General features: G+C 39.2%; 1 protein-coding gene and 3 long non-coding RNA genes across 6 annotated transcripts; 1 reads left to right on the top strand and 3 right to left on the bottom strand.

Annotated features, from left to right (window-relative positions):
- Nucleotides 1–7,599: 7,599 nt before the first annotated feature.
- On the bottom strand, nucleotides 7,600–11,616 carry LOC307014300 (uncharacterized protein; the record flags this gene model as incomplete). The annotated part of the gene is made up of 8 exons (XM_079642173.1): nucleotides 7,600–8,944; nucleotides 9,143–9,322; nucleotides 9,410–9,595; nucleotides 9,678–9,783; nucleotides 9,869–9,879; nucleotides 11,068–11,185; nucleotides 11,424–11,515; nucleotides 11,604–11,616. The coding sequence occupies 8 exons, from the start codon at nucleotides 11,614–11,616 to the stop codon at nucleotides 8,721–8,723; spliced, it is 930 nt and encodes a 309-aa protein (XP_079498299.1). The 3' UTR covers nucleotides 7,600–8,720.
- A 1,524-nt stretch (nucleotides 11,617–13,140) lies between these two features.
- Nucleotides 13,141–13,872, bottom strand: LOC307014849. The gene is made up of 3 exons (XR_013801332.1): nucleotides 13,769–13,872; nucleotides 13,442–13,674; nucleotides 13,141–13,314 (listed from the first exon to the last, which is right to left on the bottom strand). It is a non-coding gene; the product is annotated as an uncharacterized lncRNA (long non-coding RNA).
- Nucleotides 13,873–16,180: 2,308 nt separating this feature from the next.
- LOC307014850 lies at nucleotides 16,181–21,436 on the top strand. Of its 3 annotated transcripts, none has more exons than XR_013801333.1 (4): nucleotides 16,181–16,202; nucleotides 17,439–17,604; nucleotides 18,913–19,186; nucleotides 20,255–21,436. It is a non-coding gene; the product is annotated as an uncharacterized lncRNA (long non-coding RNA). The 3 variants fall into 3 exon arrangements; XR_013801334.1 differs by lacking the exon at nucleotides 16,181–16,202 and having other exon boundaries at nucleotides 16,690–17,604; nucleotides 20,255–20,317; nucleotides 20,974–21,436; XR_013801335.1 differs by lacking the exon at nucleotides 16,181–16,202 and having other exon boundaries at nucleotides 16,690–17,604.
- Nucleotides 21,437–25,338: 3,902 nt separating this feature from the next.
- Nucleotides 25,339–26,297, bottom strand: LOC307017342. Its single transcript, XR_013802133.1, has 2 exons — nucleotides 26,137–26,297; nucleotides 25,339–26,008 (listed from the first exon to the last, which is right to left on the bottom strand). It is a non-coding gene; the product is annotated as an uncharacterized lncRNA (long non-coding RNA).
- Between the last annotated feature and the right edge of the window lie 94 nt (nucleotides 26,298–26,391).

Below are 26,391 nucleotides of genomic sequence, written 5' to 3'. Positions count from 1 at the left end.
TGGGTCATTTGTGCAATTGGCCTCGGAATCTATTGCTCTCACTTCAAGTCGTCTTTCAATCCGTCCGAGCAGGTCCCTCATGTCTCCCAAGCACAGGTGGTCCTGGGCTGTGTATCTCTTCAGATCATTCACCCACTTCTGACCTCCTTTCGTGAGTGGAGGTAGCTTTGACACTAATGCTTCCATGTCCCTGTGAGTCCATGATTTGTATCGAAATCCTCCTCTTCCAGCCGCTATCAATGGCATGGAGGTATATGCACCGGTTCTTCGTTCTTCTTGTTCTCTCTGTTGTCTATCTGCAACAATGTCATTATGGGCTTCAACTGCCTTTCGTCTCTCTTCCATTCCTCTGTTGAGTTCCTTTTTCATTATTCTGCCGAGTTCTTCCACATGTAAGCTGTTTGTCAATCCTTGGCTGGCATCTTCCAGGTGGAGTACCAGACTTGCAACCATAGCTTTTCTTTTTTCAGCTCTGTTCATAGCAATGTTTACAGGTCCATACCAAGAGGGTTGTCCGGCTTTGATCCATGTCCTCTGTCTTTTACTTGAAACTGTTAAAGCATCGGATCTGATTTTTACCCTTTCCTTGATATCTGCGGTTGAGCCTGGCCCTGCGTCTAGTCTCAACTTAGTTTGTTTTGGTGACATGTTCTCTAATTATTTATTAACCTATCAAAGATGAAGCACTAATCTTCTGACTAGCACCTTCGTTGCTGTTCGTCCGAACTTTAATTTAATTTTTTTTTTTTTTTTTTTTGCTCAAAGTTTTATTATTTTTATAGATTTTTTTTTTTTTTTTTTAAGTTTAAGGTAAAATATTAATAAAGTTAATTAATATATAAAAAATATGCAAAATTAAAATATGAAATGTTAAAATAAAGTTGTACCGTGTATGGTTTTGATTTTGAAATATGAATTTGGTTCAAAATCATAATTTTATGGTGTTTCCGCTATTTGGGTAATAATTCTGTACTACCACCAGAGTGCGCTATTTTAAATTCCAGCTTAATCCACTAGGGAATAGCTGTTTCAAAACTGACTCGTTTTTAACAAAGGAGAAACTTAGTTTCCTCAAAAATATCTTTAAAATAGGAATTTACACTATGGTTAAACAACACAGCACATAACCGCCAAAACACATTTGCAAAGAAGAATATTCACAAAACCGCCAATACACATTTACCAGCAGAAGTACTTCCAATAGTTCTAACTCTAACAAGAAGTATGATGTTCTTTAGAAGATGGAATGCCTAGCCTCAGTGTGTTAAAGCAAACAGAGTACTTCAATTAGCATTTCATGAAATGGTGACTGCCGTGTGGCTCACCGTGAACATGAGGTCAAGACAAAATGGCAACTGGTTTTCCAACCTTTGACCTGAAGAACAAAGGGATTTGAGAAAACACCTGGAGTTGAAATTGGTGAGGTGATATTTTGTCTAGTAAATTCAACACACAACACTGTAGTTTAAAATAACATTTCCATTTAGTTTACAATGATAAATGGGCCTCATACCCTTACGTCATAGCCCTCTACCCATGTACGTAAATGTTTTGACTTTAAGAGCCAGTATGGTCATCTCTTCTGTTTAAACACGCTATTTATGGGACAAATAGGACGCTAAGCAAACACAATTAGAAGAATATCGTCTATCTAACGCACGAATGTCGCACTTCCTGCCGTAATCCACAACGCAATGTCTTGAAAAACAGAATGGTGTAACCACTGAGAGCTTCAAACTACTCAGGCCTTTTCCTTGAAATAGGACTTTTTTAAAACAGCCTCACGCTGTTGTTACACAAAACACTCACTCCAATAACCTTAGCTTCAAACTTTGGCTGTGTCTTTGCCTCAAGCAGTCCCGACTGCTTAATGGCCTAAAACCATTCACGTAAAACGTAAAACGCCACAAAAGACACATATAGTGATTGGCCTCTAGCCGACATGTACTAACAGACAAACGAATAGCATGCAGGGTTAAATAGAAAAAAAGAAATTGAACTCACCCTGCCTGTAACAAAGCAACGCCACGTGGTATGCTACCAATATTTATCAATTTAGGCTTGTTTTAACTTAAATTGCACAGCTATTTTCAGGATCCGCTGGCCGCCGTCAAACACACAGAACTAACATTGTCCTACATTAACTATTGAAGAATTCGATATAACAGGTTTCTCCATGGGCGCGGGAAGGGGGGTGCTGAGGGCGCTGCAGCACCCCCTAGCGGCAGGCAGGGGGTGCGGAGCTCCCCTGTCTGAATTATTATTTGACGGTTATTGCTACTCCCGCTGTGCATAATCTGTGTAATATGTAGCCAATAAATTCCACATTGTTGGTAAAATGATATTTTGGCCTGCCCCGAATGTTTTTTCTGTAGCCCCGGACAATTCTACCTCAATAATATAATACATTAACCGTGCTTTACGTGAACCTCATCAAGACACTAGAAAGGACGGCAGGACTGTAATTTCCCGTGTTCAGTGAATGCAACAGAGGCAAGACACCAGACCAATCAGAGAGTTGGATGGAAATAAAAGTGTGCTTGTGTCATTCAAGCTCGCGGCTCTGTGTGTGTGCGGAAATAGCGCATTTAGTGTGTGTGAGAGAGGGGGAGAGAGAGAGGGACCGGTGCCAGCAGCAGGGACCGTGTTGTTAGCATCTGGTTAGCTAGCTGCACTAACGGACATACGGAGCTGTTTGTTCCACAACAAGCTGGAGGAGAGCTCTCCTCTCAGACTGAGAGGCTCAGGTGAGCTAAAGAACTCTCTGAGTGTTTAGATAGTTAACTTTAGTCTAAGTTATCTCAGTGGGTCTCAAACGGTTTGGTCAAAAATTATTCAAAAGATTATTTCCGCGGCACACCTTCATATGATCATTATAGTTATAAAAAAAATAAGAGAATAAAGGAAAAACAATTATGAAATACTATATGGCAGTAAAACAAGAATACAGTTTGAAAGGGGAGTGATTTGTAAAATATCCATAAAGAAAAAGAACATCTGCTTACAGTTGTGTTATCCATAGATCTCTTAATGTTGCTCTCAAAGTGCATCAGATTGATGCTTTTAACTTCAATATTTAAAAAAAATCTTCCCGGGGGAGCATCCCCCCGGACCCCCCTAGAGGAGGTGAGGTCCGCTCCCCACTCGTAAAAAATAGCACTTTACCCCTGCCAATATGCCATGAGCTGATTATCGAGCCTTCATTGTAACAGTCGCGGGTTTACTGTGTGTTTGCGTCTGGGGAGTTTTTTTGTGCGTGCTCTATAGTTCCCGTAATAGTGTTCACTGGAGTCCAGCACCTCAGCACCCCCACTCAAAATACCTTCCCGCGCCTCTGGGTTTCTCCATACCTAGTTGATTTGAGCTCTCTGTGTGCTGAATGGATGCCAGCGGGTCCAGCAAGCAGCCTGCTGTAGTCTCTCCCGGTTTTGCGAGATCCTGGCTAGCTCGCCAATTGTTAAATATGTTCTTTATTCTCGCGTCCAGGAGAGAAGCTTTAAAATGAGACTAAATGGAGTCTCTGAAAAGATTCAAATGGGATACTTTAATTAAAAAAGGCGCGGTAGTGTTACAGACAGAATATTGTTCCGGCAGAAAACAGCTGTGATCTGGTTCTCCTGAGCAAGAAGAAGACAGCGGATCTCTCCTCCGGCGCTGCTATATATATCCTCTGCTGGCTCCTCCCCGCCAGCCGGCTCACCTCGTCTCCAATGTCCGTTATTGCATTTAAACAGAGGATAGGTTCTTTTCACATTCAATATATGCTTAACACGCCGTTTCTCCTCATATTCTCTTTCATCACTTTTCATTTAACACATTCTAAACGCTGTAATCAATACTCTAAACCAGTGGTTCCCAACCTGTGGGCCGCGGCCCCCTGGTGGGCCGCGAAGGTATTGCAAGTGGGCCGCCAAATCTTTTCCAAAATAGTATGATTTTTGTGGGGGGGAAATCAGATAAAAATATACAGAATAATATTTAAAATGATATAAAAAATGTAATTATTCTTTTCATCATTGCATTTTTCCTTAAAATATTAGATATGTGACGAGCAGAGAGATAGGAACATGTGTTGTAATCGGCCGGACTACTTTGCTGCGGGACCGGCGGGACAGCTCTGCACTTGATTGATGCTGATTGTGTAAACTGTAATTAAGTTAGAGTAGAGCAGAGTATTAAAATGGATAGCTGGCTAGCAACAGGGAGTATTAAAAGGAAAGAGAGACCAGAGGCTGTCAGTGAATCGACCGGTGATCTCCTGGCCGTCAAACCAAAAAGAAGAGTTCGAAGAAAGTACAGTGCTGAGTACTTAGCGCTGGGATTTTCTTTGGACAGGCACAGAAGCTGAGCCGTTACCGCTGTGTGTCGTGTGCTTTGAGACTTTGTCAAACGAAGCCTTGAAGCCATGTAAACTGCGCCGTCACCTCGAGACAAAACATGGACAATATGCGACCAAGCCGCGGGATTTTTTTCAGAACAAGCTCAGGGAGTATCAGAGCAAAAAGAAGGTGATTGAGCATATGGGCTGTGAGAACACAAATGCTGTGGAAGAGTCTTTTCGGGTCTCCCAACTCATTGCCAAAGCTGGAAAACCACACACCATCGGCGAGGATTTAATTCTTCCCGCTGCAAAACAGATCGTTCAGGTGATGTTGGGAGAGAAGGCAGTGCAGCCTATCAACCTCGTTTCATTGTCGGATAATACGGTCAAACGAAGGATTGATGAAATGGCAGATAATGTGTTGGAGCAGCTGATCCAAAGCGTAAAAGAGAGCCGCTTTTACGTGCTCCAACTGGATGAGTCAACCGACGTCGCAAGTCTGGCAAACCTGCTTGCTTATGTGCGATACGAAAATGGTGGCGAGATAAAAGAGGAGTTTTTATTTTGTAAACCTCTGCCTACCCGTTCAACTGCTGAGGCCATTTTTCACACTGTGAACACTTTTATTGTTTCCAATGGGATTGACTGGTCCAAATGTGTTGGATTGAGCACTGACGGAGCCCGTGCAATGCTGGGACAGCACAGCGGGGTTGTCCGACGTGTGAAAGCGGTGGCTCCGCGGGCAACATCTGTCCACTGAAGCATACACCGTGAAGCACTTGCTACAAAGAAAATGCCCCCGGATCTGAAGACGGTTTTAGATGAGGCGGTCAAAGCTGTCAACTTCATCAAGAGCCGTCCACTGCAAACACGTTTATTTGCGGTGTTATGTGGAGAGATGGGCAGTGATCATCACCAGCTACTGTTACACACTGAAGTGCGGTGGCTCTCCCGAGGCAAAGTCCTGACGCGACTGTTTGAGTTGCGTGATGAAGTGCATGTGTTTTTTCTCGACACAACGTTTGAACTCGCACACCGCTTCAGGGATTTTGAGTGGTTGGCTAAGTTGGGTTACCTGGCTGATATTTTCAGCCACTTAAATGGACTCAACCTCGGTCTTCAAGGGATAACAGTGAACATATTCAATGTCCAGAATAAAGTTGAAGCAACCATAAGAAAGCTGGCGCTGTGGGCTAAGCGTGTCGAGCAGTCAAACTATGACTCGTTTGAAAATATGGCTGATTTTCTGACAACGGAACAGAGTCCACTTCCCATCACCGTGAGCAACGCTGTCAGAGAGCACCTGCAAGGTTTGAGGACCCAGCTGCGCGAATACTTCCCCATCCCAGATGTGCAGTACAACTGGATAGAAAACCCATTCGCCAGCCACAGTGATGAGGCTCTCGCTGCTTTGAGTGCAAAAGAGCAAGACAGTCTCCTGGATCTCTCTTGTGACACCGCGCTGAAGCTGATCTTCTCACAGAAGCACCTGACAAACTTCTGGCTTCATGTTGCTTCTGAGTACCCTGATCTGGCTAACAGAGCTGTGAGATTCCTGATGCCTTTCCAAACGACGTACCTCTGTGAGACTGGATTTTCTGCACTCGTGGGATTAAAAACTAAGTACAGAAACCAACTGAATGTTGAGCCAGATCTTCGACTGAAACTTTCATCCATTGTGCCAGACATCAAACATCTGGTTGCCGCCATGCAACACCAGCCGTCTCATTAGGTGAGTCAACATATTGTGGGCCTGTTGTTGGACTGATCCACTGCAGCTTTATAGAAGCTTTAATTTTATTTCGTTGCAAGTATTGCTTTTACTTGTATGTAAATATTTTTCTGCTGTCGAGGCTTAACATTACATGCATAGTTTTGAACTTTATCTGTGCACTGGTTTGTTTGTTTGTAAGCAGATGATTTAATGTTAAAATACAAAGTGTAATTTTTCATGAATGAGCCCAAGCAGAATTTACATCATCTTTACAACGGATTTGTGTTTATTTGTAGGCCTATCGATTTAATGGGCTTACTTTTGATATTTGGATTTTGTTTTGATTTGATTTTGGATGTCAAATTGTTATATATGAGAATGCATTTCTCCATTGTTGATGGATATAGTTATTTATTAATCATTTGATAATTAGCCGGTTACAGACAGTCCATTGCTTGTCATTTCTGATATCTGTGTGGTGTTGATGGACAGCTCCTTTAATAATTGTGTGTGTGTGTGTGTGTGTGTGTGTGTGTGTGTGTGTGTGTGTGTGTGTGTGTGTGTGTGTGTGTGTGTGTGTGTGTGTGTGTGTGTGTGTGTGTGTGTGTGTGTGTGTGTGTGTGTGTGTGTGTGTGTGTGTGTGTGTGTGTGTGTGTGTGTGTGTGTGTGTGTGTGTGTGTGTGTGTGTGTGTGTGTGTGTGTGTGTGTGTGTGTGTGTGTGTGTGTGTGTGTGTGTGTGTGTGTGTGTGTGTGTGAGAGAGAGAAAAAGCGAAAGAGAGAGAAAGTGTGTGTGTGTGCGTGTGTGTGTGTGTGTGTGTGTGTGTGTGTGAGAGAGAGGTGTGTGTGTGTGTGTGTGTGAGAGAGAGAGAGAGAGAGAAAGTGTGTGTGTGTGTGTGTGTGTGTGTGTGTGTGTGTGTGTGTGTGTGTGTGTGTGGGCTTCCAACATGTTTCTCCTGTATTCAGTGCTCCATTTAGGTTCAAATTTTAATAATTTGGATGTCAAATTGTTATATATGAGAATGCATTTCTCCATTGTTGATGGATATAGTAATTTATTAATCATTTGATAATTAGCCGGTTACAGACAGCCCGTTGCTTGTCATTTCTGATATCTGTGTGGTGTTGATGGACAGCTGCTTTAATAAATGTGTGTGTGTGTGTGAGAGAGTGAGTGAGTGAGTGAGTGAGTGAGAGAGAGAGAAAGTGTGTGTGTGTGAGAGAGAGAAAGCGAAAGAGAGAGAAAGTTTGTGTGTGTATGTGTGTGTGTGTGTGTGTGTGTGTGTGTGTGTGTGTGTGTGTGTGTGTGTGTGTGTGGGGGTGTGTGTGTGTGTGTGTACAGCTCCTCACTGCTGTGTTAGCGACTGTACAGTAGAGCTTCCAACATGTTTCTCTTGTATTCAGTGCTCCATTTATGTTCAAATTTTAATAAAAAAAAGTGCTTTGAGAACGCATTATATGGCCTCTGTATTTATGGGAAGGTGGGCCTCGAAAAAATTTAAGACTTAAAAGTGGGCCCTGAGTTGGAAAAGGTTGGGAACCACTGCTCTAAACAATACTTCTCGGCTCGTTTGGTTGCCGGTCATTCCGGATGTTGTCACATGCTACTCTCGTCTGTAAACAATAATGTATTCAAATAAACTGTACTTTCATTTAATATTCAACATGGTAGTATCTCGACATCTATCGTTGTAGTGTTAAATCAGTAGGTTTCGGTTTTCACCACACCAAGTCATTTCGCTCCTCAATTCACCTCTTTAGGAAATCGTATATTAGCCACATGCTACATGCTAACCGTAGATGAAGGATTTTCAGAATAAAAGCTTAACTGCTTGTGCACAAGAATTTCTGGTTTTTCAGTATAAAAGAGCGTTTGAACTGACGGTATGTTTAAGCTACATTATACCATCAAAACATTGATTTTAATTTCTAACAACATCCAATATCAATCTCTGTTATAAATGACTGTAACCTCAGTTCGAAGCTAATTATTTGATGTGTGAAGACAACTCTATAATGTAATAACATATCAAGTGGGTATCAGTAAATATTTACAGACATCAGTTATGTACAAAATCAAGTGTATTACTATTTTGGTAAGATAAAAGAGCATATGTAGCAAAACACAGGTTACAATATATGATAATGCACATGACAAAGTAAAGAAAAGAGGTGCTGCAGCTCAGGTAATATGAGAAAAAAAGTAATTTTTCAACATTAAAGCATGGAAACATGTCACAGTAGAAGCACTCATTTAAAACTCAAATAAGCTTAATATGTCCGCTTTAATGTAAAAACTGCACACTTAATCAAATCCAGACAGAAACATCTACATGTTAGCTAGCTGTGTTAGCGTGCTAGTGTTGTGCCTGTTAGCTAGCTAAACACCACGGGTTAGTTGTTAGACTGCTTTGTGTTTGGTGTCACTTTATTACCTTTTTATTCACTTAAAACAGTCAGCTAGCTGTGTTAGTGTGCTAGTGTTTGGTGTCACTTTACTAGCTTTTTATTCACTTAAAACAGTCAGCTAGCTGAGATCTGATTATTAAGTTAGAATGGCTGAAGGGAGCTGTGAAAATGAAGAACAGTAAAGGCAGATATAAGGACACAATATGAACCTGAAAATAAGCATAATATGTCCGCTTTAACTATAGAACTGCATAAGGGCACCAAGTAACTTTCCACAAGTCAAGTCCCTTCTTCTGCGTCATCTTCATCATCTGAGCTGTTGTCACTTTGCCAGTCTTTTTCTTCTTCCATGTCCTCGTCCTCCACCAGCTTAGGACTGGGTTCCAGAATTCCTCTGTATGCGCCTGCTACTGTCTGCTGTTTGAGTCTGAGGTCATGCAGATTTCTCCTTAGAAGACACTTAAGGCCCTTGTACCCCTCATCTGTGATTCCATTCGGATAGCCTACAAGTTATATAGTAAACATATAAATTGTGAAAATTATTCAGAGAAAACGTATTTAGGTCAAGAAAGACTAGAATGCAGTCAGACTCAAATAAAAACAGATGGATAAAATCTTCTTTAAAGTGTGTTTGCCTTTGCTGGTTTGAAAAACATTGGCTTATGTATTTTAAAGTGAATAAATCCATGTGGTTCACTTACTTCCTGTCTGTGTGATCAATGAAACTGGGGCCATCAGTGTCTGGACCTTTGATACAGAGTCCTTGAGGCACTGACAGTGCTGCATCATCTCCTTCACAAGGATCTGCTTTTCTTCTGTCAGTCGTGACAGAAGCATTTTTTGGTCAAACAGCCCCTTCTTAGTGAGAATGTCCACACCGTCTGAGAATGAATATAAACATTTCACATTAATGAACACATTTTATTACTACAGTTTTGTAGATTAGAAGTAAAATCTTTATACAGCACCTCTGTTGGGTTCCTGCCAAGGCCAGATCATGCTCTCTGCAGATTTGGTTGAGAGTTTCTCCACAACCGAGTTGGTGTCAATAGGGTCACCATCAGGTTGCTGGTTGTACTTGTGGATGTCCTCTAGCAACCCTTTCTTTCCTTGGGCAACCTTTTGGACGATCTTTTGACGCCTTTTGTTACGATCTGTAATGAGAGTAAAACATAGATTACAAAAGAGCTGACGGGATTTAATCAACACAACCAATCAATGTCCCAAAATGCTTACCATTTTGTCTGTAAAGGTAGTGCTTTTTCTGGCAAATGCTCACAAAGAGTGCTTTTATTGAGATCTGCAAACAACCATGCATCTGCAGGACTGGCTGATGCACTTCCTAAATGAATAAGATAAAAAGAAGAAAACAAGTTTCAAACACAATCAAGGTCTGTTATTTGCACATCGCACACTAACAGGCACACTAACAGGCACACTAAAGGACAAAGTTTAATTTGGACAGCATTATTTAGTTTTTATGAACCGACTCCATCTATGTATACGTCAAAACAGCATTGTTCTTACCCAGTGGCGGCCGGCCCATAGGGGCGCTAGGGGCGCCGCCCCCCCTCTTCCCACATGTTTGATTGTCATTAAAAATTAAAAATAAATAAAAATATATATTTCCAAAAAATATATTTTTTTTATTTTTATTTTTAAAGAACAAGGTAAATATTATATAGTTGGTATCAGTAAAGTGTATAATCTACAATAAAATCTCGTTTAAAATAGTTTTACGATGTCTAAAGTTACTGATAAGTCACATGTTTCCTGCCTGGCCGCAGCGTGTATCATTACCCTCTCTCGTCCGGGCGGTAGAAAGGAGCCCTCAGCCGGAGCAGCTGCAGCCAACAAGCTGACTGTTGCTATCTGTAAACTATGCCGCCGAAACATAATTTTAGCCAATCAGCGTCGTCAGATCTGATGCTCAAAGGGCGCCCTTTCAGCGCCCTGGCCTGTGTGTCTGTGAGTTGTTTAGACTCGTATCCAAGGTGACGCTACAGTGGGGGATGGCTGCGTCTGCAGGTGTAGACTCCGGTGCTAGTGGATCGCCGGAGCTGTAGATTAACATTTGCATGCTTATTGTAGTTGTAAGGGTAATGCCTGTAGCACCATGGAGCATATGTTTGGGCTGGACCTGTATTTTACAGGAAAGGAGTGATCAGAGGGTCGAGTTGTCGATTCTTGTTCAGTTTTCATCTTCCTCACCCTCTCAGACTTTGTGTTGCGCGCGTTGCTAAAGAGATGCGCTACCATGGAAACCAAACAATGGTGTAGCTGTATTAAAGTCAGAGTGGAAACAGTCGTGAGTAAATCTGATTTTGTCAGAAATCGGGAGGGTTGGCAAGTATGACTGACACACACACACACACACACACGCACGCACGCACACACACACACACACACACACACACACACACACACACACACACACACACACACACACACACACACACACACACACACACACACACACACACACACACACACACACACACACACACACACACACACACACACACACACACACACACACACACACACACACACACACACACACAGTTTTGTCACCATTTCCATAGCCCCACCAGAAATATTTTCCACCAGCCGCCACTGTTCTTACCTTTACTGGCCCACTGTTTGACATCATCAACCCACAGTTCTAGCATGTCATCAGAGCAATTCAACTGGTCCTGCATTTTCTTCAGGCTCTCAGTTACAGCCTCTGTCTTTTCTGCTGTCTGCAAAATAGCAAAACAGAATCATGCCATTTTATAAAATAATTCAATGAAAATAAACCAAAAGTATGCATTTTAAGGAGGAAATTAACACAATAACATATTTAATGAATTTCGGAGCTCTAGTCCTGCACCACTGCAATGTCTATATGGGGGTGTAATTTTTATATATATTGGGTGGACTTAAATGTCAAATTTTACAGCTTAAAATAGTTATCTCCATTTCAATACACAAACATACTTTTTTGAATCTAGAGGACATGGCAATGTGGAGGCCATTCTCTTTGCGATGATTCCAGCCCATAGCATGGACTGTGAGCATGTCAGTTCTTGCTGTGAAGAAGAATACATCTCATTACAATGTTATAAAATATAAATGTGTACATTTACAGGAAGGCAGGGCCCAAACAAGTTCACAAACCTGACTTGGCCATGTATTTAGTTGTTAGGCCACATCTGGATAAGAAGCTGTTTACTTGTTCCACTTCTTCACCAAGAGTGGTGCCGGCACCCTCCTGGTTCCGTGCATTCCAAATAATCTAAAGCGTGAGGTAATCAATGTTGATGCAAATCTCAAAGTCAACAACTCATAACTTAAAACATTCTCTTGGATCAGTTCAGACTCATGTGTAGTGGTCAGATTTACCATTAATTGTTGTTTAAGTAATTCAAATCCTCACCTCGCATTTGGTGTTGTGGGCTTTGGCATCACAGACGAGCAATGTCTCATTTCCTTTAGGGGCTGAAGATGAGGCCAGGCTTCTGAAACTTTGTCAAGATATGGTACATACTGACACGTCACGTCCATTGCCAAAAGTGAGGCACTCTGGAACTCTTTTTGGAGAAACATCGGATAGGCAAGGATTTCTCCTCTATACATATTTAAAGCTTCTTCTTTTTTTTTAAATAGTGAGTACAAAGCAGATTGAAGGTAAGGCTTCAAATTATCTACAAATATTTGTATTGAAAATGATCAAGACAACTACCAACCTTTGAGAAGAAATCCATGCCTACACACAGCAATTTCAACACCTTCTTCATCCAACTCGTTGGCTCGCTTAGAGGTCTCCCTTGCTGCTGTCCAGTGAGATTCCCCACACATTGCTTTTCCTGCAGTCTACCAAAGTAAATCGTTTTTAGAGAATCATTATCAGAAGTTATTTCAAAACACTGGATAGTGGGACCAACTGACGGTATTATCAAACATTTAAGCTATTACACACAAGTGTTTTGTGCTCGACTGCCAGATTCACCTGGATATGCAACTCCCTGGATAATAACAAACCTGTTTTTGGATAATTGGAAGGTGTAATATATTCTGGATTAGAATTTAGCAGTTTTTTCAATCCAGTTTTACAGCAATAATGTTTGTGACAGTTTGACCGCATTGCTAACCTCATCACCCTGTCATCTGGTCTCAACACTTCTATCCCATCTCCAAAAAAATATGAAGGCAACTGTGTTACTACTATTTTAACTTCTATTAGTTATTAAGAAAAGTGAGATACATTTTGCTCTGCTTCATTTAAAACTCACACTTTTGACAGCCCCTCGAACATCCTCCACAAAAGTGGAAACCTCAGAGTCTTGGGCTAAAAACACTCCGTCAAAGAAGCCTGGCTCTTCACTAGATAACCACTCTAGTTACAAATTGAACATAGTAATAATAATAATTATATTTAAAGCACATCTTTCAAAACAAGGTTATAAAGTCTAACAGAAATATTTTAGATTCAACAGCTGTAGTTTTAACAGCTATATAACAGGAAAGAACTATAGCTACTAATTGCTCCTGTGGGGATTGTCCACTGTACTGAATGTATGTAAGTCGCTTTGGATAAAAGCGTCTAACAAATGACATGTAATGTAAAAAATAAATAAAAATAGCAATCCCAATGTCAAATAAAAATACAAGGACTAAGGACAATTGCTGTGTCAATGTAAAAAACTTACTGGTTTGTTTTCTGGAACCTGTAAAGTTTCCTATTGCCATCTACTGAAACAGCCACCATTTCAGGGCTACAGGCTGGACAGACAAATGGCTCTTTACCCAGAAGTTTATTCTCTTCAAATGTGCAGTACACATACTGCAGAAAGCTTCTCTGAAAAGCATCTGCATTCACCTTGCCAGTCTGAAATAAAAATACATTATATATGTTATCATATTTTGTGTCATATCTCGCTCATCCATATTTGGCCATAAATATATTTATTATGATAATACATGTATTTGTCTTTCAGCTTCACATTTGTACTTACTCTTCCAAACTGCTTTGTTCTCTGGTCCAACATTCCAGTAAAGGCTTGTCTAGACATTCCTGGAGCTGCCGTCTTCATAGCCTCAAAGGAATGGAACAGATCTTGGTGGAACAGGGTCTGTGCTTGCATGGTAGCTGGCCAGTATCCACTCCTAACCAAGTCATTGAATTCTGGACCCCATTTCTTAGTGCAATGTTTGCATGTTAGCTCTGGAACATTAAGATCGTAACGGCCTAAGAAAACATAAAGAAAAAAACAATAACAATGAATTAGAGTAATGTATTAGTTAAAAAATACTTTTAAAAAAACAATTTCACCAAAACCTACCATTTATGCACACCAATATGATAGGTCTACCAACAGAGACTGCAACATCGAAAACTTCACAAGAACATATCCTTGAAGGAAAGGATGTTGTAAGCAAACGGTCTCCAAGGTCAAAGTACAATCAGGATGAGATTTAATAATGTTGTAAGCAAGCACTATGATAACAGAATCAATTTGAGATTAAAATGAGTTTTTTTGTGAGGGGGAAAAAAGACTGATCAATAAAAAAAAATGGGACACTAACCTTGTTTAGAAATGATGTATTTGCCATCCTGGAGTTTCACAGACTCTGTTGGAGGAATGTAATTGTAAAATCCATTACAGGTGGTTTGCCTACTGTGCAGAGTGTGTTTTGTATGAACCAAGATATCCAACCCAGTCTCACGGCATTTCGTGTTCACCAACACGATTTTTAATCAATTGATTCGTGTTCACCAACACGATTTCCCCCTTTTTTTCGTGTTGCACAGCACGATTTTAAACGCAATGTATTTCTATTGGTAGTCTTTCCCCTTTTTTTCGTGTTGCACAGCACGATTTTAAAAGCAATGTATTTCTGCTGGTAGTCTCACGGCATTACGTGTTATAGGAAGACCGGAAGCTGTGTGGTTCATAAAAACATGTTCTTACTCAATATCAAGCCACCATTATTGCTTTTATTTAAAATCGTATCATTTCTGACTTTTGTTGCTGTCTGTGAGGAAAATTAATTGGGCTCATTTTTCCTTTTAATTTGTTATTCTTTTCAAAATAACACACTGTTATTTAGTCAACAATAACACACAATTATCCTTGTTTTTATTTATTTGTTTAATTCTATAATCTCGGGCTTTTTTGCCGTCCTTCAGGAACTGAATTTCAAAATAAAAATAACCGGAAACAGACGTAGGCCTATAAGGGACATTTCGAGCATCATCGAGTTTAGGATGGCCGAAGACACTACACTACCCATAATTCCCAATTTAAATGAACCGATTAAACATCTCTCTGACACAGTTTGAACGCATTTCAAGTGGAAGAATTGTTCGTGTCTCCTCTTCGTGTCTCGGGAAGCTGGAAGATGTATTATTTTCAAAAAATAAAAATAAAAAAATATATTTTTTAACCATAACGGGTACTTTACACAACATTGAGTCAAACTTATCCTTGTTTTAATCCTTGTTTTATTTATGTTAAATTGTTGTTGTCGGTTAATTTTCCATTTATTTATTTTGGTTTAAGATATCATTATTTTTTATTTATTATTATCATGTTAGATGTTTAAACTTTTCTGCATTTTATAAGGCAATATATACTTTTTTGTTTTTGTCCGTAGGCTACTTAGGTTATTAAAGAGTTATCGTGTCAAAATATAGGAAATGTATTAATATTTTATTGTATAATCGGTACAGGAAATTACATAATTCAGAGCACCACCTATTGGCCAAAGACGCTGCCACCGGCATTGCGATCCATCCTCTGACAAAGTAAGTTAGGTCACTAAAGTCTGATACATGTTTTGCCTAGATTTGATAATTGGGGCTTTTTTTTAAGCCTTTACTCGCATGGTTCATCATACATACTGAACTGTTCTAAGTCTGAGAAATGCTTTCGCCATAATCAGCAAAGCAACATTAATGTGAAATTATTCTTGCGGGCGGCTAGCTACTGTAGCTAGCTCACGTTCAACATAAGCTTAAACTAGTTTAGCTACATTTATATCAACTCATAAGTGGTGTGTGAAAGATATTTGTCTTAATTACGGCTACATACGTCGGTGTTAAAGTGTGAGTTATACGTTATCTTAATCGCTTTTGTTTTACACATGACAGTACTAACGCTGGCCGACATTTTAATATATGTTTGGGGGGAGGGGCATAGTCCACGTCCATGTGCTTGTTACGCGTATGAAACAGGAAACACGTAAATGAACTCAGTCTGTCTAAAGTAGTTAAACCGTCACAATGTGCATTTAAAAAAAGCTAGTTTCACTACATAATTCACTTTTTCTGTTCTCTCCTGCAGCTCCCGTACCCACACCACAAACCCATACACTGATCTACACCATCATAAAACCAACGGCACTTTTAAAAGCCAAACTCAACCTATCTCCCTGTCTAGCTCTCTTATATCTATCATCTATTTCTTTATTCACCCTTCTATCTATGCTGTGTACTTCTCTACTTTCCTGTGTTTGTCAGTTTGTCTGTCTGTCTGTCTGTTTGTTTCTAATCCCGTGTTAATCATGCCAGGTGGGTCTACAAAAAAGACATGTCCCTTCTGTAAGAACATTTTATTTTGTGCACAGAAGATCTGTGGACATTGCCTTAAGGAGCAGCCAAAAAAGTCGCGCCTTGAGAAGAAGCTCAAGAGGTTTGATCAGAAGCGAGGGAGTTGGGTGTCAGGGCGGAAGAAGAACCACAACATTGCTTCCAAGGATGAAGCCATTGTCTTGGTGTACACTTTTTACTGTATGTTAAGGCCCGGACACACCAAGCTGACACCAAAGAACTGACACAGACGGACCCTGACTGTTTGCCAATATATTGGGCCAGGATCAAGTTGAATGTTGTTTTTATATACATTTATTTCTTAATGATGTTTGTATCTTATTAACCAATATACACTTTGATATCAACTTCCAATATAGATATTATTGCAAAGGTATTATTTAATATTCTCTTTTCTTTCAATTTTAAAACTACTCTTATCTTAACTTTCACAGCCAAGGGACACTATTTTAATTTAACTACACATTTAAATAAACAGAGCACTTCCTTCACTTCCATGTTGTGTTCCATTCTTGCTTATGTACACACTTTTAGACCTTAAAGGTAGGGTATGTAAGTTTGACAAACTGGCTCGAGATCGCTAGAATTTGAAAATACACAACCGGACAAAATCTGCCACTTCCTTATAGAGCCCCTCCTCCAACACACACGAACGTGCACATGACCAATGAGGGCACGAGATAAGTTTGTGCACAGATGGAAGGCTGACAGGCAGGTAGGCCATTCAGTTACTTTAGCCGGGCCGGCTCAGATGATTGGTCGTGCTTTTTACAGTATTACGGCTTCCACAGATGACATTTTTTAATGGATTTTTTGTCAAAGCACTTAAGATATTCATTGCTATCGGGATGTTAAGAGCATTCCATGGAATATAACAAAAAGTGTATCTCGAGCCGGTTTCTCAAACTTACCTACCCCACCTTTAATAAGACTACATAATTGTATGTTACTACTCTATATTACTCTTACGACTGCAGCCACAACATACGGGAACGTTTTACATCGTAGCACGCAATTTCAATTTCAACAGTGTCTTGGATTGTGTTACATTTTTAATTATGCAATAGTCATTGTAAGTGTTAATTGTTGAGTGGTTGAGTGGTGGATGTACATTTGTATCTTATTGTACTTTAACTTTAAGATTATCAGGGTTTGAACTGGGACTCAGGATACTGATTTATTTGTATTTTGTGTTTGTCAATAAAATATTTTCTGCTTCTACTGTGTAACCCTTCCTGGTAAATACATGATTCTGCAAAAGCTTAACTCAGCATCTAGGTTTATGAATGGCATACAACTAGATGCTGTCATCAGTAATGTTATAGTTGTAGTTATATAGTTGTTGTTGATGTTTCCTTTCCATTTCTTTAAACAGTACATATATTATTTTGTCATTACAGCTTGAGAAACTCCATGCCATTGGCTTTAAACCAGTGCTGCTTCTTGGCAAGGAGACCAGGAAGAAGGACGTCAAATGTGAAATCCTAACCCCTCGCTGCACACTGACCGCCTATGCCCAGGATTACCTTGACAAGATAGGCGCTTTTTATGATTACCTTTGTGAAGGTGAGATGCTTGCACTATATCTTCACAGTTCACAGTATTGTGTACACAAAATGTTTGTATCAATGGAGAGCTTAACATTTCCTTATAACCAACACAGTTATATGGAATGAGTTTGGATCAACTCATTTAATAAAGTCAGTTAAGTTAACAACAACTTACAGTGACTGTTTTCAATCCATCCAAATCTTGTGGGACAACAACTTGATCCAGTATTTATCCTTTGATACAGCCAGAAAGCAGTCATTCGAGCCATTTATTTGGGTTTGGCAAACTATATTTTTGTGAGACAACTAACACACATCCTTTCTACCTGTTAACTGTCACTATATTTAGCTGCAAACTATTACAAAAGTTGAAAGTAATTGCAAAATATTTAGGGTTATGGACAACGTTTGACTGTTTATTATTTCAGCAAACTACATACAATAAATACATTTTTAAACACTGAGTATGTAGCCTAATGAGACATGGCTTACTCTGCAGAGGGGACTTGTGGACATTTAACTGTTATTTATCAGGAAATAGTTAGGCAAGTTTACGTGAATTTGAAAAACCATTTTGGGGTATTGTGCTACCACTTGCGCATTCATTGTATACAAAGTGAAAGTTGTAAAGTTGTTAATGTCAAGGTAGTTAGGTTTGATGACTGAAATGTATGTTTAGGCTTGAGCCATCCCTTAAGCAATTTCCTTTTAGCAAACCGTTCCTAAACGGTTTCCTTTATCAACGCCCAAAAGGGAGAAATATTTTGAGGTTAATGGTAAGAGCACAATACATGAAGACGATCTCAGTTGACCACATATTCAGTTTGGCAGTTCTGTATTAAGGTCATGTTTCTCGGGTTGTAAACAAAAGTAGTTATCCAGTGCATCCAGAGGTCCCTTTACATTACATTTATGCTTTTATCCAAAGCGACTTGCTACTTATTTGATTGCACTTATGCAAAACACGTTTGCGTCAGTCTCATAAATTCTGAACAAAATGTGTGGATGTAAATAATGTAAGGGAACATACATGCACACGTCTATATGTTGTCTACCGACAAATTGACATGTCACATCACATGGAATGTAGACACAAATCGGAAGAATAATATCGCAAAAACAAAACCATAAATGGTTGACTGGATAAATACCACTATTTCTCTGCTATTAACTTTGACTGCACACAGTCCTATGACATGACGAGTATATTTTTGACCCTGTCTGGAAACATACCTTAAGCACGCTGTATTTCTTATTTCTAGATATATGAGTTAACCTCTTTGTCTTAAGCCAGTCAAGACCAACATTTGTTTAACTTGCACAGGTTGGACACAGGACTCCACTGGCCAGGGGGTTGCGGAAGATCCTGAGGAAGAGACAGTCACGCTGAACCTCACACCCTGTGACCCATCTGAACCAGAAAACAACTGGCAGGAGGCAGAGACCACAGAGAGCCTGGTGCCAGAGACAAGCACTGTGCAGGTGGAGGTGCTGAAGACCCCCCCCCCCCGTGAAGCAGTGCACCATCATAGAGGTGGGGCAGGAGGAGCAGCCCCAGCGGGATGATGTGAGACAGGCTACCACCACGGAGGGGCCAGGTAATAAAATAGATAGATAGAATGGGAGGGATGAAACCCTCTTTAATGGTCACACATGCAGAGCACACAGCACACACAGTGACATTTGTTCTCTGAGATTTGCAGCTTTTATATTTATAAAAGTCAAGAATGTTTTCCGATATTTTCCTAAAAAATTATTGTAGGTAACTTGTTGACAAGTCATGCTTCTACAATATCTCAAAACACCTAATTGCACTTCTTGCATTTTTGGGAATAATGATTGTTCCAAATAGGTAAATAATAATAACAACAATAGCTTAATCTAAATAACATTTTCACCTACAACTTCATAAATATGAAAGGAAAATGGGATACTTGGGTATGTGTATATCCTTAGGTACTCGGATATAAATAAATATTAAACGCTTAGAAAAATACAGTCTTTCATTCCTGAACAGACATGTGGTTACTATATGGTTATACCTTTTTCACACAAAAATGCAAAGCAACAGCAGGCTTACTTTACATTTGATAAATCACAAAATAAAACTCCTATGTGATTTGGTTTACACACAGAAAGGGTCTTACATTGTAGCGTTGGGCAGTAGGTCGATTACATCAAAATGATTTGGCTCATGTCCATATATTGTACGAGAGGTTGATATCATTAATATTGTGGTCTACCTAAAGCCATCCCTGACCATAGGGGTAAACTTCGAAGCAACTCATGCAACAACGTCATGCAGCATATTTAAACTTTATACTCAAGAACTGCATTTAGATATGACACTGTCCCATAATGAACATACGGGGAATAAACTTAGGTTTTTGAATCAAAGTTAAATTCATTTAACATAGCACAACATGTTAATATTTATCAAACGATTCCTTACACATAAAGTATTGAGTCAATTATATAGGCAAGACAACAAAACACCTAGACTTCATAGATCAACCTCAATTAAATAGCAATAACAAAAAAATATCTGTACCTAGCACCTATTGCATCATGTGATGCTGCATTTGTGGGATGTATTTTGAAACTTGAGTTTAAGCTTAACTTGGTATACTGTATGTATATAGTAACATTTCTTCTTCAACCCACAGCTGTCAGGACAGGGTCCGTGAGGGACACAGTACTTGGTCCTAGCTGCAAAAAGAAAAAGTCAGGTATATTAACAGTATTAAGTATTTTGACTGATTATAAACATTTGCATGAGTCCAATTGATTGGTATTCTAATAAATCTATCGACATGTACTTTAGCAAAGTGCATGTAAACGCAGTGATTGATGCTTCTTCAGTGAGTTAACAATGCTATATTGTGACTAATAACTATAACTGATACATTATCCAAAAATCCAAAGGGCTTTAATTGTCTAATTAGACTAAAATACATACAGTCATAGTTGATAAGGTGGTGATGAGAATGCTAGGCAGTAAAGGAAGCAGCAGTGCAGTATTTTCTTTGGTCATCTCAGGCGCAGTAACTTTTGACCAGTGATAACAGTGTGGTCACTTTTCATCGTGAAAGTCTGGTTGCTACTTAAGTTTTCATAGTTGTATTTATTTTATTTCTAATATGACTGATACTGTACAGTATGTGGAACCTGCTTTGATGTTCACAGATTGCTCCTACCACACTCGCCTAGACACTTTCCTCATCAGGAGTGTAATAAAAGAAAGAATGAGAAAGGTTAGACGGGAATAAAAATAATGCATAGGGTGTGCTTTATGATTTACAAACTTCCAACACAATTGTTTGCTAAATAGCTAATATGCGTTTGGTCTTTCCGAAATTAGAGATTTGTTTTCTTTTCTTGATAGGGTAAAGCAGAAATGTTGGTGGAGTGGGAGCCCTGTCCAGTATGGTATATATCTTCCAGTTACTTGGCTTCATGTCATCTGATGTAGTCCCATGTTGGAGAACAAACACATGATATTTAACAAATGCAAAACATCCAAATCTACCACCAGTCCTCTTATATATTTCACTGCTGTTATTCTGAAGCAGCTGAAGTAGTGTAGGAACAAATGATTGTTGAACTTCATTGTTGTTAATGTTTTTGTTTGTTTTTATTGTTTGTTAGAACATTTGTTTTCATTTCTATGGTCACTTTTTCTAAATGGTAAATGAAACATTTACTTATATAAATTGAGTTATAAGATGTTTCCTTCACACATGGTTTATGCTTTTCGGAAAGACGAAACCAGTAACTGTAAGTAACATTATTCCTGGCAGCCGAAGAATTCTCCGGGATAATGCACAAAAATAAAATCTGTTATTTGAACACCAGTTTTGTTTTTGCACGTTTGTTCTCTTGTTTATATGCTCCATTTGAGTCATATTTAATATGTTTCTATTAGAAATAAGATGAAAACCTCCACCAAAATGCATTTGACTTTTTAGGAAATTACAGTTGAAATACTACATGATTTCATTGTCAGTGATCGGAACACCATAACCTATTTTAAGCATATTCATGTGTGAAATCTGGAACTTTGCCATCCACTGCCTTATCTAATTTGTTTCACTTCCGAAGTATAACGCTTTGGAGGTAGGCTTGCATATAAAGCGTCTTTGGGTTTCAGAAAAGCGCTCTAAAAATAAAATGTATTATTATTATATCATTTAATTATAAGCCTAATTAAAATGATCCTGATTTGGATCAGTGGTTTTGCTACTACATTTGAAAGCTTTTGGGGACAAATGCTTGAGATATTAAAATGGTAGTGATTACTTTGAATTTTCTTTTTCACTTATTGAAAACCACATTTTGAGTATCAGGATGTTCTTTATCTGGAAAGTTATCCACATCTCATCACCACGTTGTCACGGCGACCCTTTGTCACGTCACAGATACGGTACCCGAACTCAGATCGCCACCCAAAGATACTGCCGTTGCTAAGGAGGTAAAAGTGCAAATTTGTATTTTATATTTTTTTAAACACAGGGTTTGGTTTCGGATCGCGCCGATTGACGGATTTCTGAAAGGGAATAGAGCCTATACGGCCGTCAACGCAAGACAAGTCGAACGAGTCCACGCACACAAACCGGAAGAACTACAAATATGTCAGCTCTGTGTACTTCGTAACGATTGTTGGGCGCGTATCTAATGGGAATTGTAGTTTGTAGCACTGCTCTCATATCATTTCAATGGGTTAACTTTCTATTCTTCTGTGTTTTTGTATGTTTTGAGCTGAGGTGTCAACTCAACATACGATGTTGATGAAATGAATGAAATTTGGTGATGATTCATGGTTTTTGTGTTAATGTAATAGCAGTTAAAATAGGACCGGTCAAATTTGACCGCGAACACCAAAGTAAGGGGGGGAAACGATTACAATAGGAGGGTTTTAATGTAACCATTGCTTATGACATTGATGATATTTTAAATCAAAAAACATATTCCCTAAAATGTGGAAGCTCTGGATGCCATACAAATGAATAGTTGATATTTTTTTGGGGCCACAATTTTGGCAGTAGAGCACCTAGTGTTATCAAACGCATTTCAATGGTGAAACTATCCAAACATATTGCATATGACAACATTTTCCACTACGATGAAAGGCGAGTAAGCCAAAAAAATCTTATTCTGGTTCCATCATGGGTAACCCCACCCATCCTCTCCACCTGCAGCTGGACAGACAGATAACCCCCCCCCCCCCCCCCCCCCCGACACCTGGACAGAAAGGAGCTCCTTCCCCAACAGACTGCTGCTGCTGTCACAGGAACCGATACAGTAAAACATTCCTGCCCACTGCAATCACTCTGTACACAACACGTTCTCACTCCCAACCGGTCACATGTTGACGGACGGTCAACTCCTAGCAGTATCAATACTAATTCGGCTGACTTTTATATTTGATCCAATCGGTATATTGGTATATTTACACCATAACGGTGCACAGCTGATAGAAAGGGACACCTAGTGGTTAAAGCACGTTATTGACATTTATTATTTGTATTATTAGATATTAATAGGAGACACAGACAGACAAACTAATAAGGCTTTATTTAAGCATTAAAGAATACTTTAGGTTAAGGTCTTATTTTGAATAAGAAAAAAGCTTTGGGGGTATAAATATTAAGCCTGACAAAGTACTAATATATTGCTTTCCTGCAATGTTAACTACTGTATGTTTAAGCACTTATTTTAACTGATATTATACATATGTATTATACTCTTATAAGATGTATGTAGGTAGTATAAGAAATGTGCAGAATATGAAAGTTTAATGGTGGAGGTATACACACATATTGATAGATGTCTTGTAATGCACTGTTGAGGAACCTGCGACCCATGTTGTTCATCTCCGACCTTGTCAGGTATTGAACATTCAATAAATAAAGAAAACAGAATTATTAAATATAAAACACAGAATTTGTGTGATTATACTAAATGATTTACAAATAAACACCACTGCATATTTACAACTGTTACACATGCTGATGTAACGCAAATATTTCCAACTTGGGATCAATAAAGTATATCTTATCTGAAGATGATCGATGGCTACTGCCATATTTGCAAAATTTGCCTCTCAACCTTGACAAGTGCATGTTTCAGGCTTATCAATTTACAACCGGAGGGGTCACAAACATAAGACCAGCTGTTAAATAAAGCTCTTCTGACCTTAGCTGGCATGTGGGTATATATACCCACATGACAGCTAAGGTCAGAAGAGCTTTATTATTTATATTATATTATATATATATTATTTATATTATATTATATATATTATATTTATATTTATTATTTTATTATTTATTAATGCTGCCCATTATGGGCACAAGCAATTTTCCCCCATTTATTAATTATATGTTTTAAATGTGAGTGTTTCCTATCCCCTAAACCTCCAGGGATGTACACAGTTTAATACTGGCAACTTCTTATTATGGGAAATATGAAAACGTCTTTTAAAACTACAATTCCCATCAGAGACGTGCCATAGAACATGTTGCGAAACACACAATAGTGTGTAGTTACTACACAGTTACTACATTTTGTAGTTCTGGGGACGGGGTGGGGGAGGGGGTGGACCCGTTCAAATCCAGTTTTGGACAGTCTGCCTTGGTTCCATCCCATTTCAAAGTGCTGTTCGACGCTCGGCGTAACCCTCGGCGCACACTCAAACATCCAATCAGAGCTTGAGGACTATCACGGGGTTTGTCCATGGATGGGTTTGTCCAGCGCCATATAGATAGAAGAGTTACGACAGCGGAAGTCCAAAATCGGTTATCGTCACGTGGTTCATGCAGACGAGGATCGTTCCCCGGAAGTTCATGGCAGGCAATGTGAATGCATTGATAACAGGAGTTGGACTACGATTTTTGGTAATTATTAGTGAATAAAGGTTTTGATTTGCAATATTTATAAAACAAATCGATATGTGTATGTATTTACATCAATATTTTTTTTTAAATAAAATAGAATTTGCTAATATTAAGTGATAATATTAGGATTAGTGTGAATAACTAGTTTACATGTTAGGCTAACAGTGCCTTGGTTAAAGAGCCTGTTGCTGTTTATAGCTTTGAATTCTTTAAAACCAATATTATCTTCTTAAACTTGTATGGTAGTCAGGAGCATCACTTTCTAATGTTTATTGATATATTTAGAGGGAGGGGATCTAAAGCAATGCTTCAAAATTCAGATTAGATTAATTTCTCCCATTTTCTTAAATTCATGGTAGTTTCACTAATCCCATGGTAATTGAGGACACAAGTTATCTAAATGACTAATGTCATCTTTATGGCTTTCAGAAAGGACAGGAGACCGACAGGTGACTAACAAAGGACTAGCAGCAGCAGCAGCAGCAGCATGATGATGATGATGATGATGTTAAATGTGTTGTTTTCGGAACATCCATTGCAAATACATGGAATTCAATAAACATTGAATAGCATATCATGCAGTTTGTCTGTGCCTTTTCCTCCGTGTTGTCCTGGTTTGCTGTGCTGCCTCCTAGTCGCCACCATGGTTTGCTGCATGCCTGGGGATGCTCAAATCGCTCCGAGAAAGGAGTACGAATGTACGCGGCTTCCCCACTGACACAGAGCGGAGGAAAAAATGGCTGGCTCAAGTCAGCAGGAGCAATTTCACGACCAACAGCAACAAAATATGTGAGGTTATTATATACAAACACTGCATTTGCACTTTTTCACAAAACGAAAACTACACCATTGGGAAAGCTTAATGTTTTGTTTAATACAAAAAAACAGGGAAAGGCTTGAAAAACACTGAGAGTTGAGACTCAGGGTGCAGGGTGAGGGTCTCAGTGCAGATATTCAGGCTCCATTGAATCCCCCTCTGGTTCTTGTGCTGAAAGAGGGAGTAACATACAGGAGAAAGGGTTATACACACCTATATAGCACACCTATTGGATGGGAAATTGCCTTGGGGAGATAAGGTGTGGTCTTTGTTCCCAACTGAAGTTATGGAACTTTATTATTTGTGAGTTTAACAAAGTATGACAAATGGCATCAGTAACAGATGTGATATGAATTTCTATAAAGTTGTCTCACATTCTTGGTCATATTTTATATACAGTATGTAATGAGTATAACATGTCCAGTAAGTATAAAGTGTTTCCTAATACTGTGTATTCAACCACTATGGAATATGTATGTGGGCAGACAAAACTGAGTTGTTCTGTGTGTGAAGTAACCTCAAGTCACTCCGCAGGCACATTTTGATGCAGACCAGTTTGTCAAGACAAAAAAGGGCAAGACTAGGCTGAGAGCAGAGGCTATACCCACCATCTTCGTGCATCGCCCTGTGGTCAAAAAGAGAAGGGCCCCTGCACCACGATTTAGCCTGGGACCTGTATCTACAAAGCCCATAGCTCATGATCACAGCTATAGTGTGAAAGGTTACACAGGTATAATAAGTATGAACTTTTAGTAACAAAAGTCATATTTCTTATTTTTAAGTGGTATAATATTTTAAATGTTCGAAAATCTACAGTGCCATGTCTTCTACTTACATTAGTCTCAAAGATTGAGGGAAGAAGGGATGAGGAGACTGAGAGAAAGGAAAGTGAGGGTGAAGAAAGAGAGGACATGGCTAGTGAGGAGAGACAGGGAGGGTGGACACCACCCACTCAGCCAGCAGCCAGTCAGCATACGAGGGAACCAGCAGCCAGTCAACATAAATAAGAGCGTTTGAGAAATTGTGCAAGGCACACAGTAGTAGTCTGAATAGTCGATTAATCGTTTCATTAATCTATAGATTAATCGAT

Source organism: Notothenia rossii (assembly GCF_949606895.1).
Source record: "Notothenia rossii genome assembly, chromosome: 8".
In the NCBI taxonomy this organism is placed as follows: Eukaryota; Metazoa; Chordata; class Actinopteri; order Perciformes; family Nototheniidae; genus Notothenia; species Notothenia rossii.
The sequence above is the reverse complement of the archived record's forward strand: the minus strand, read 5'-3'. Positions and strand labels throughout refer to the sequence as shown.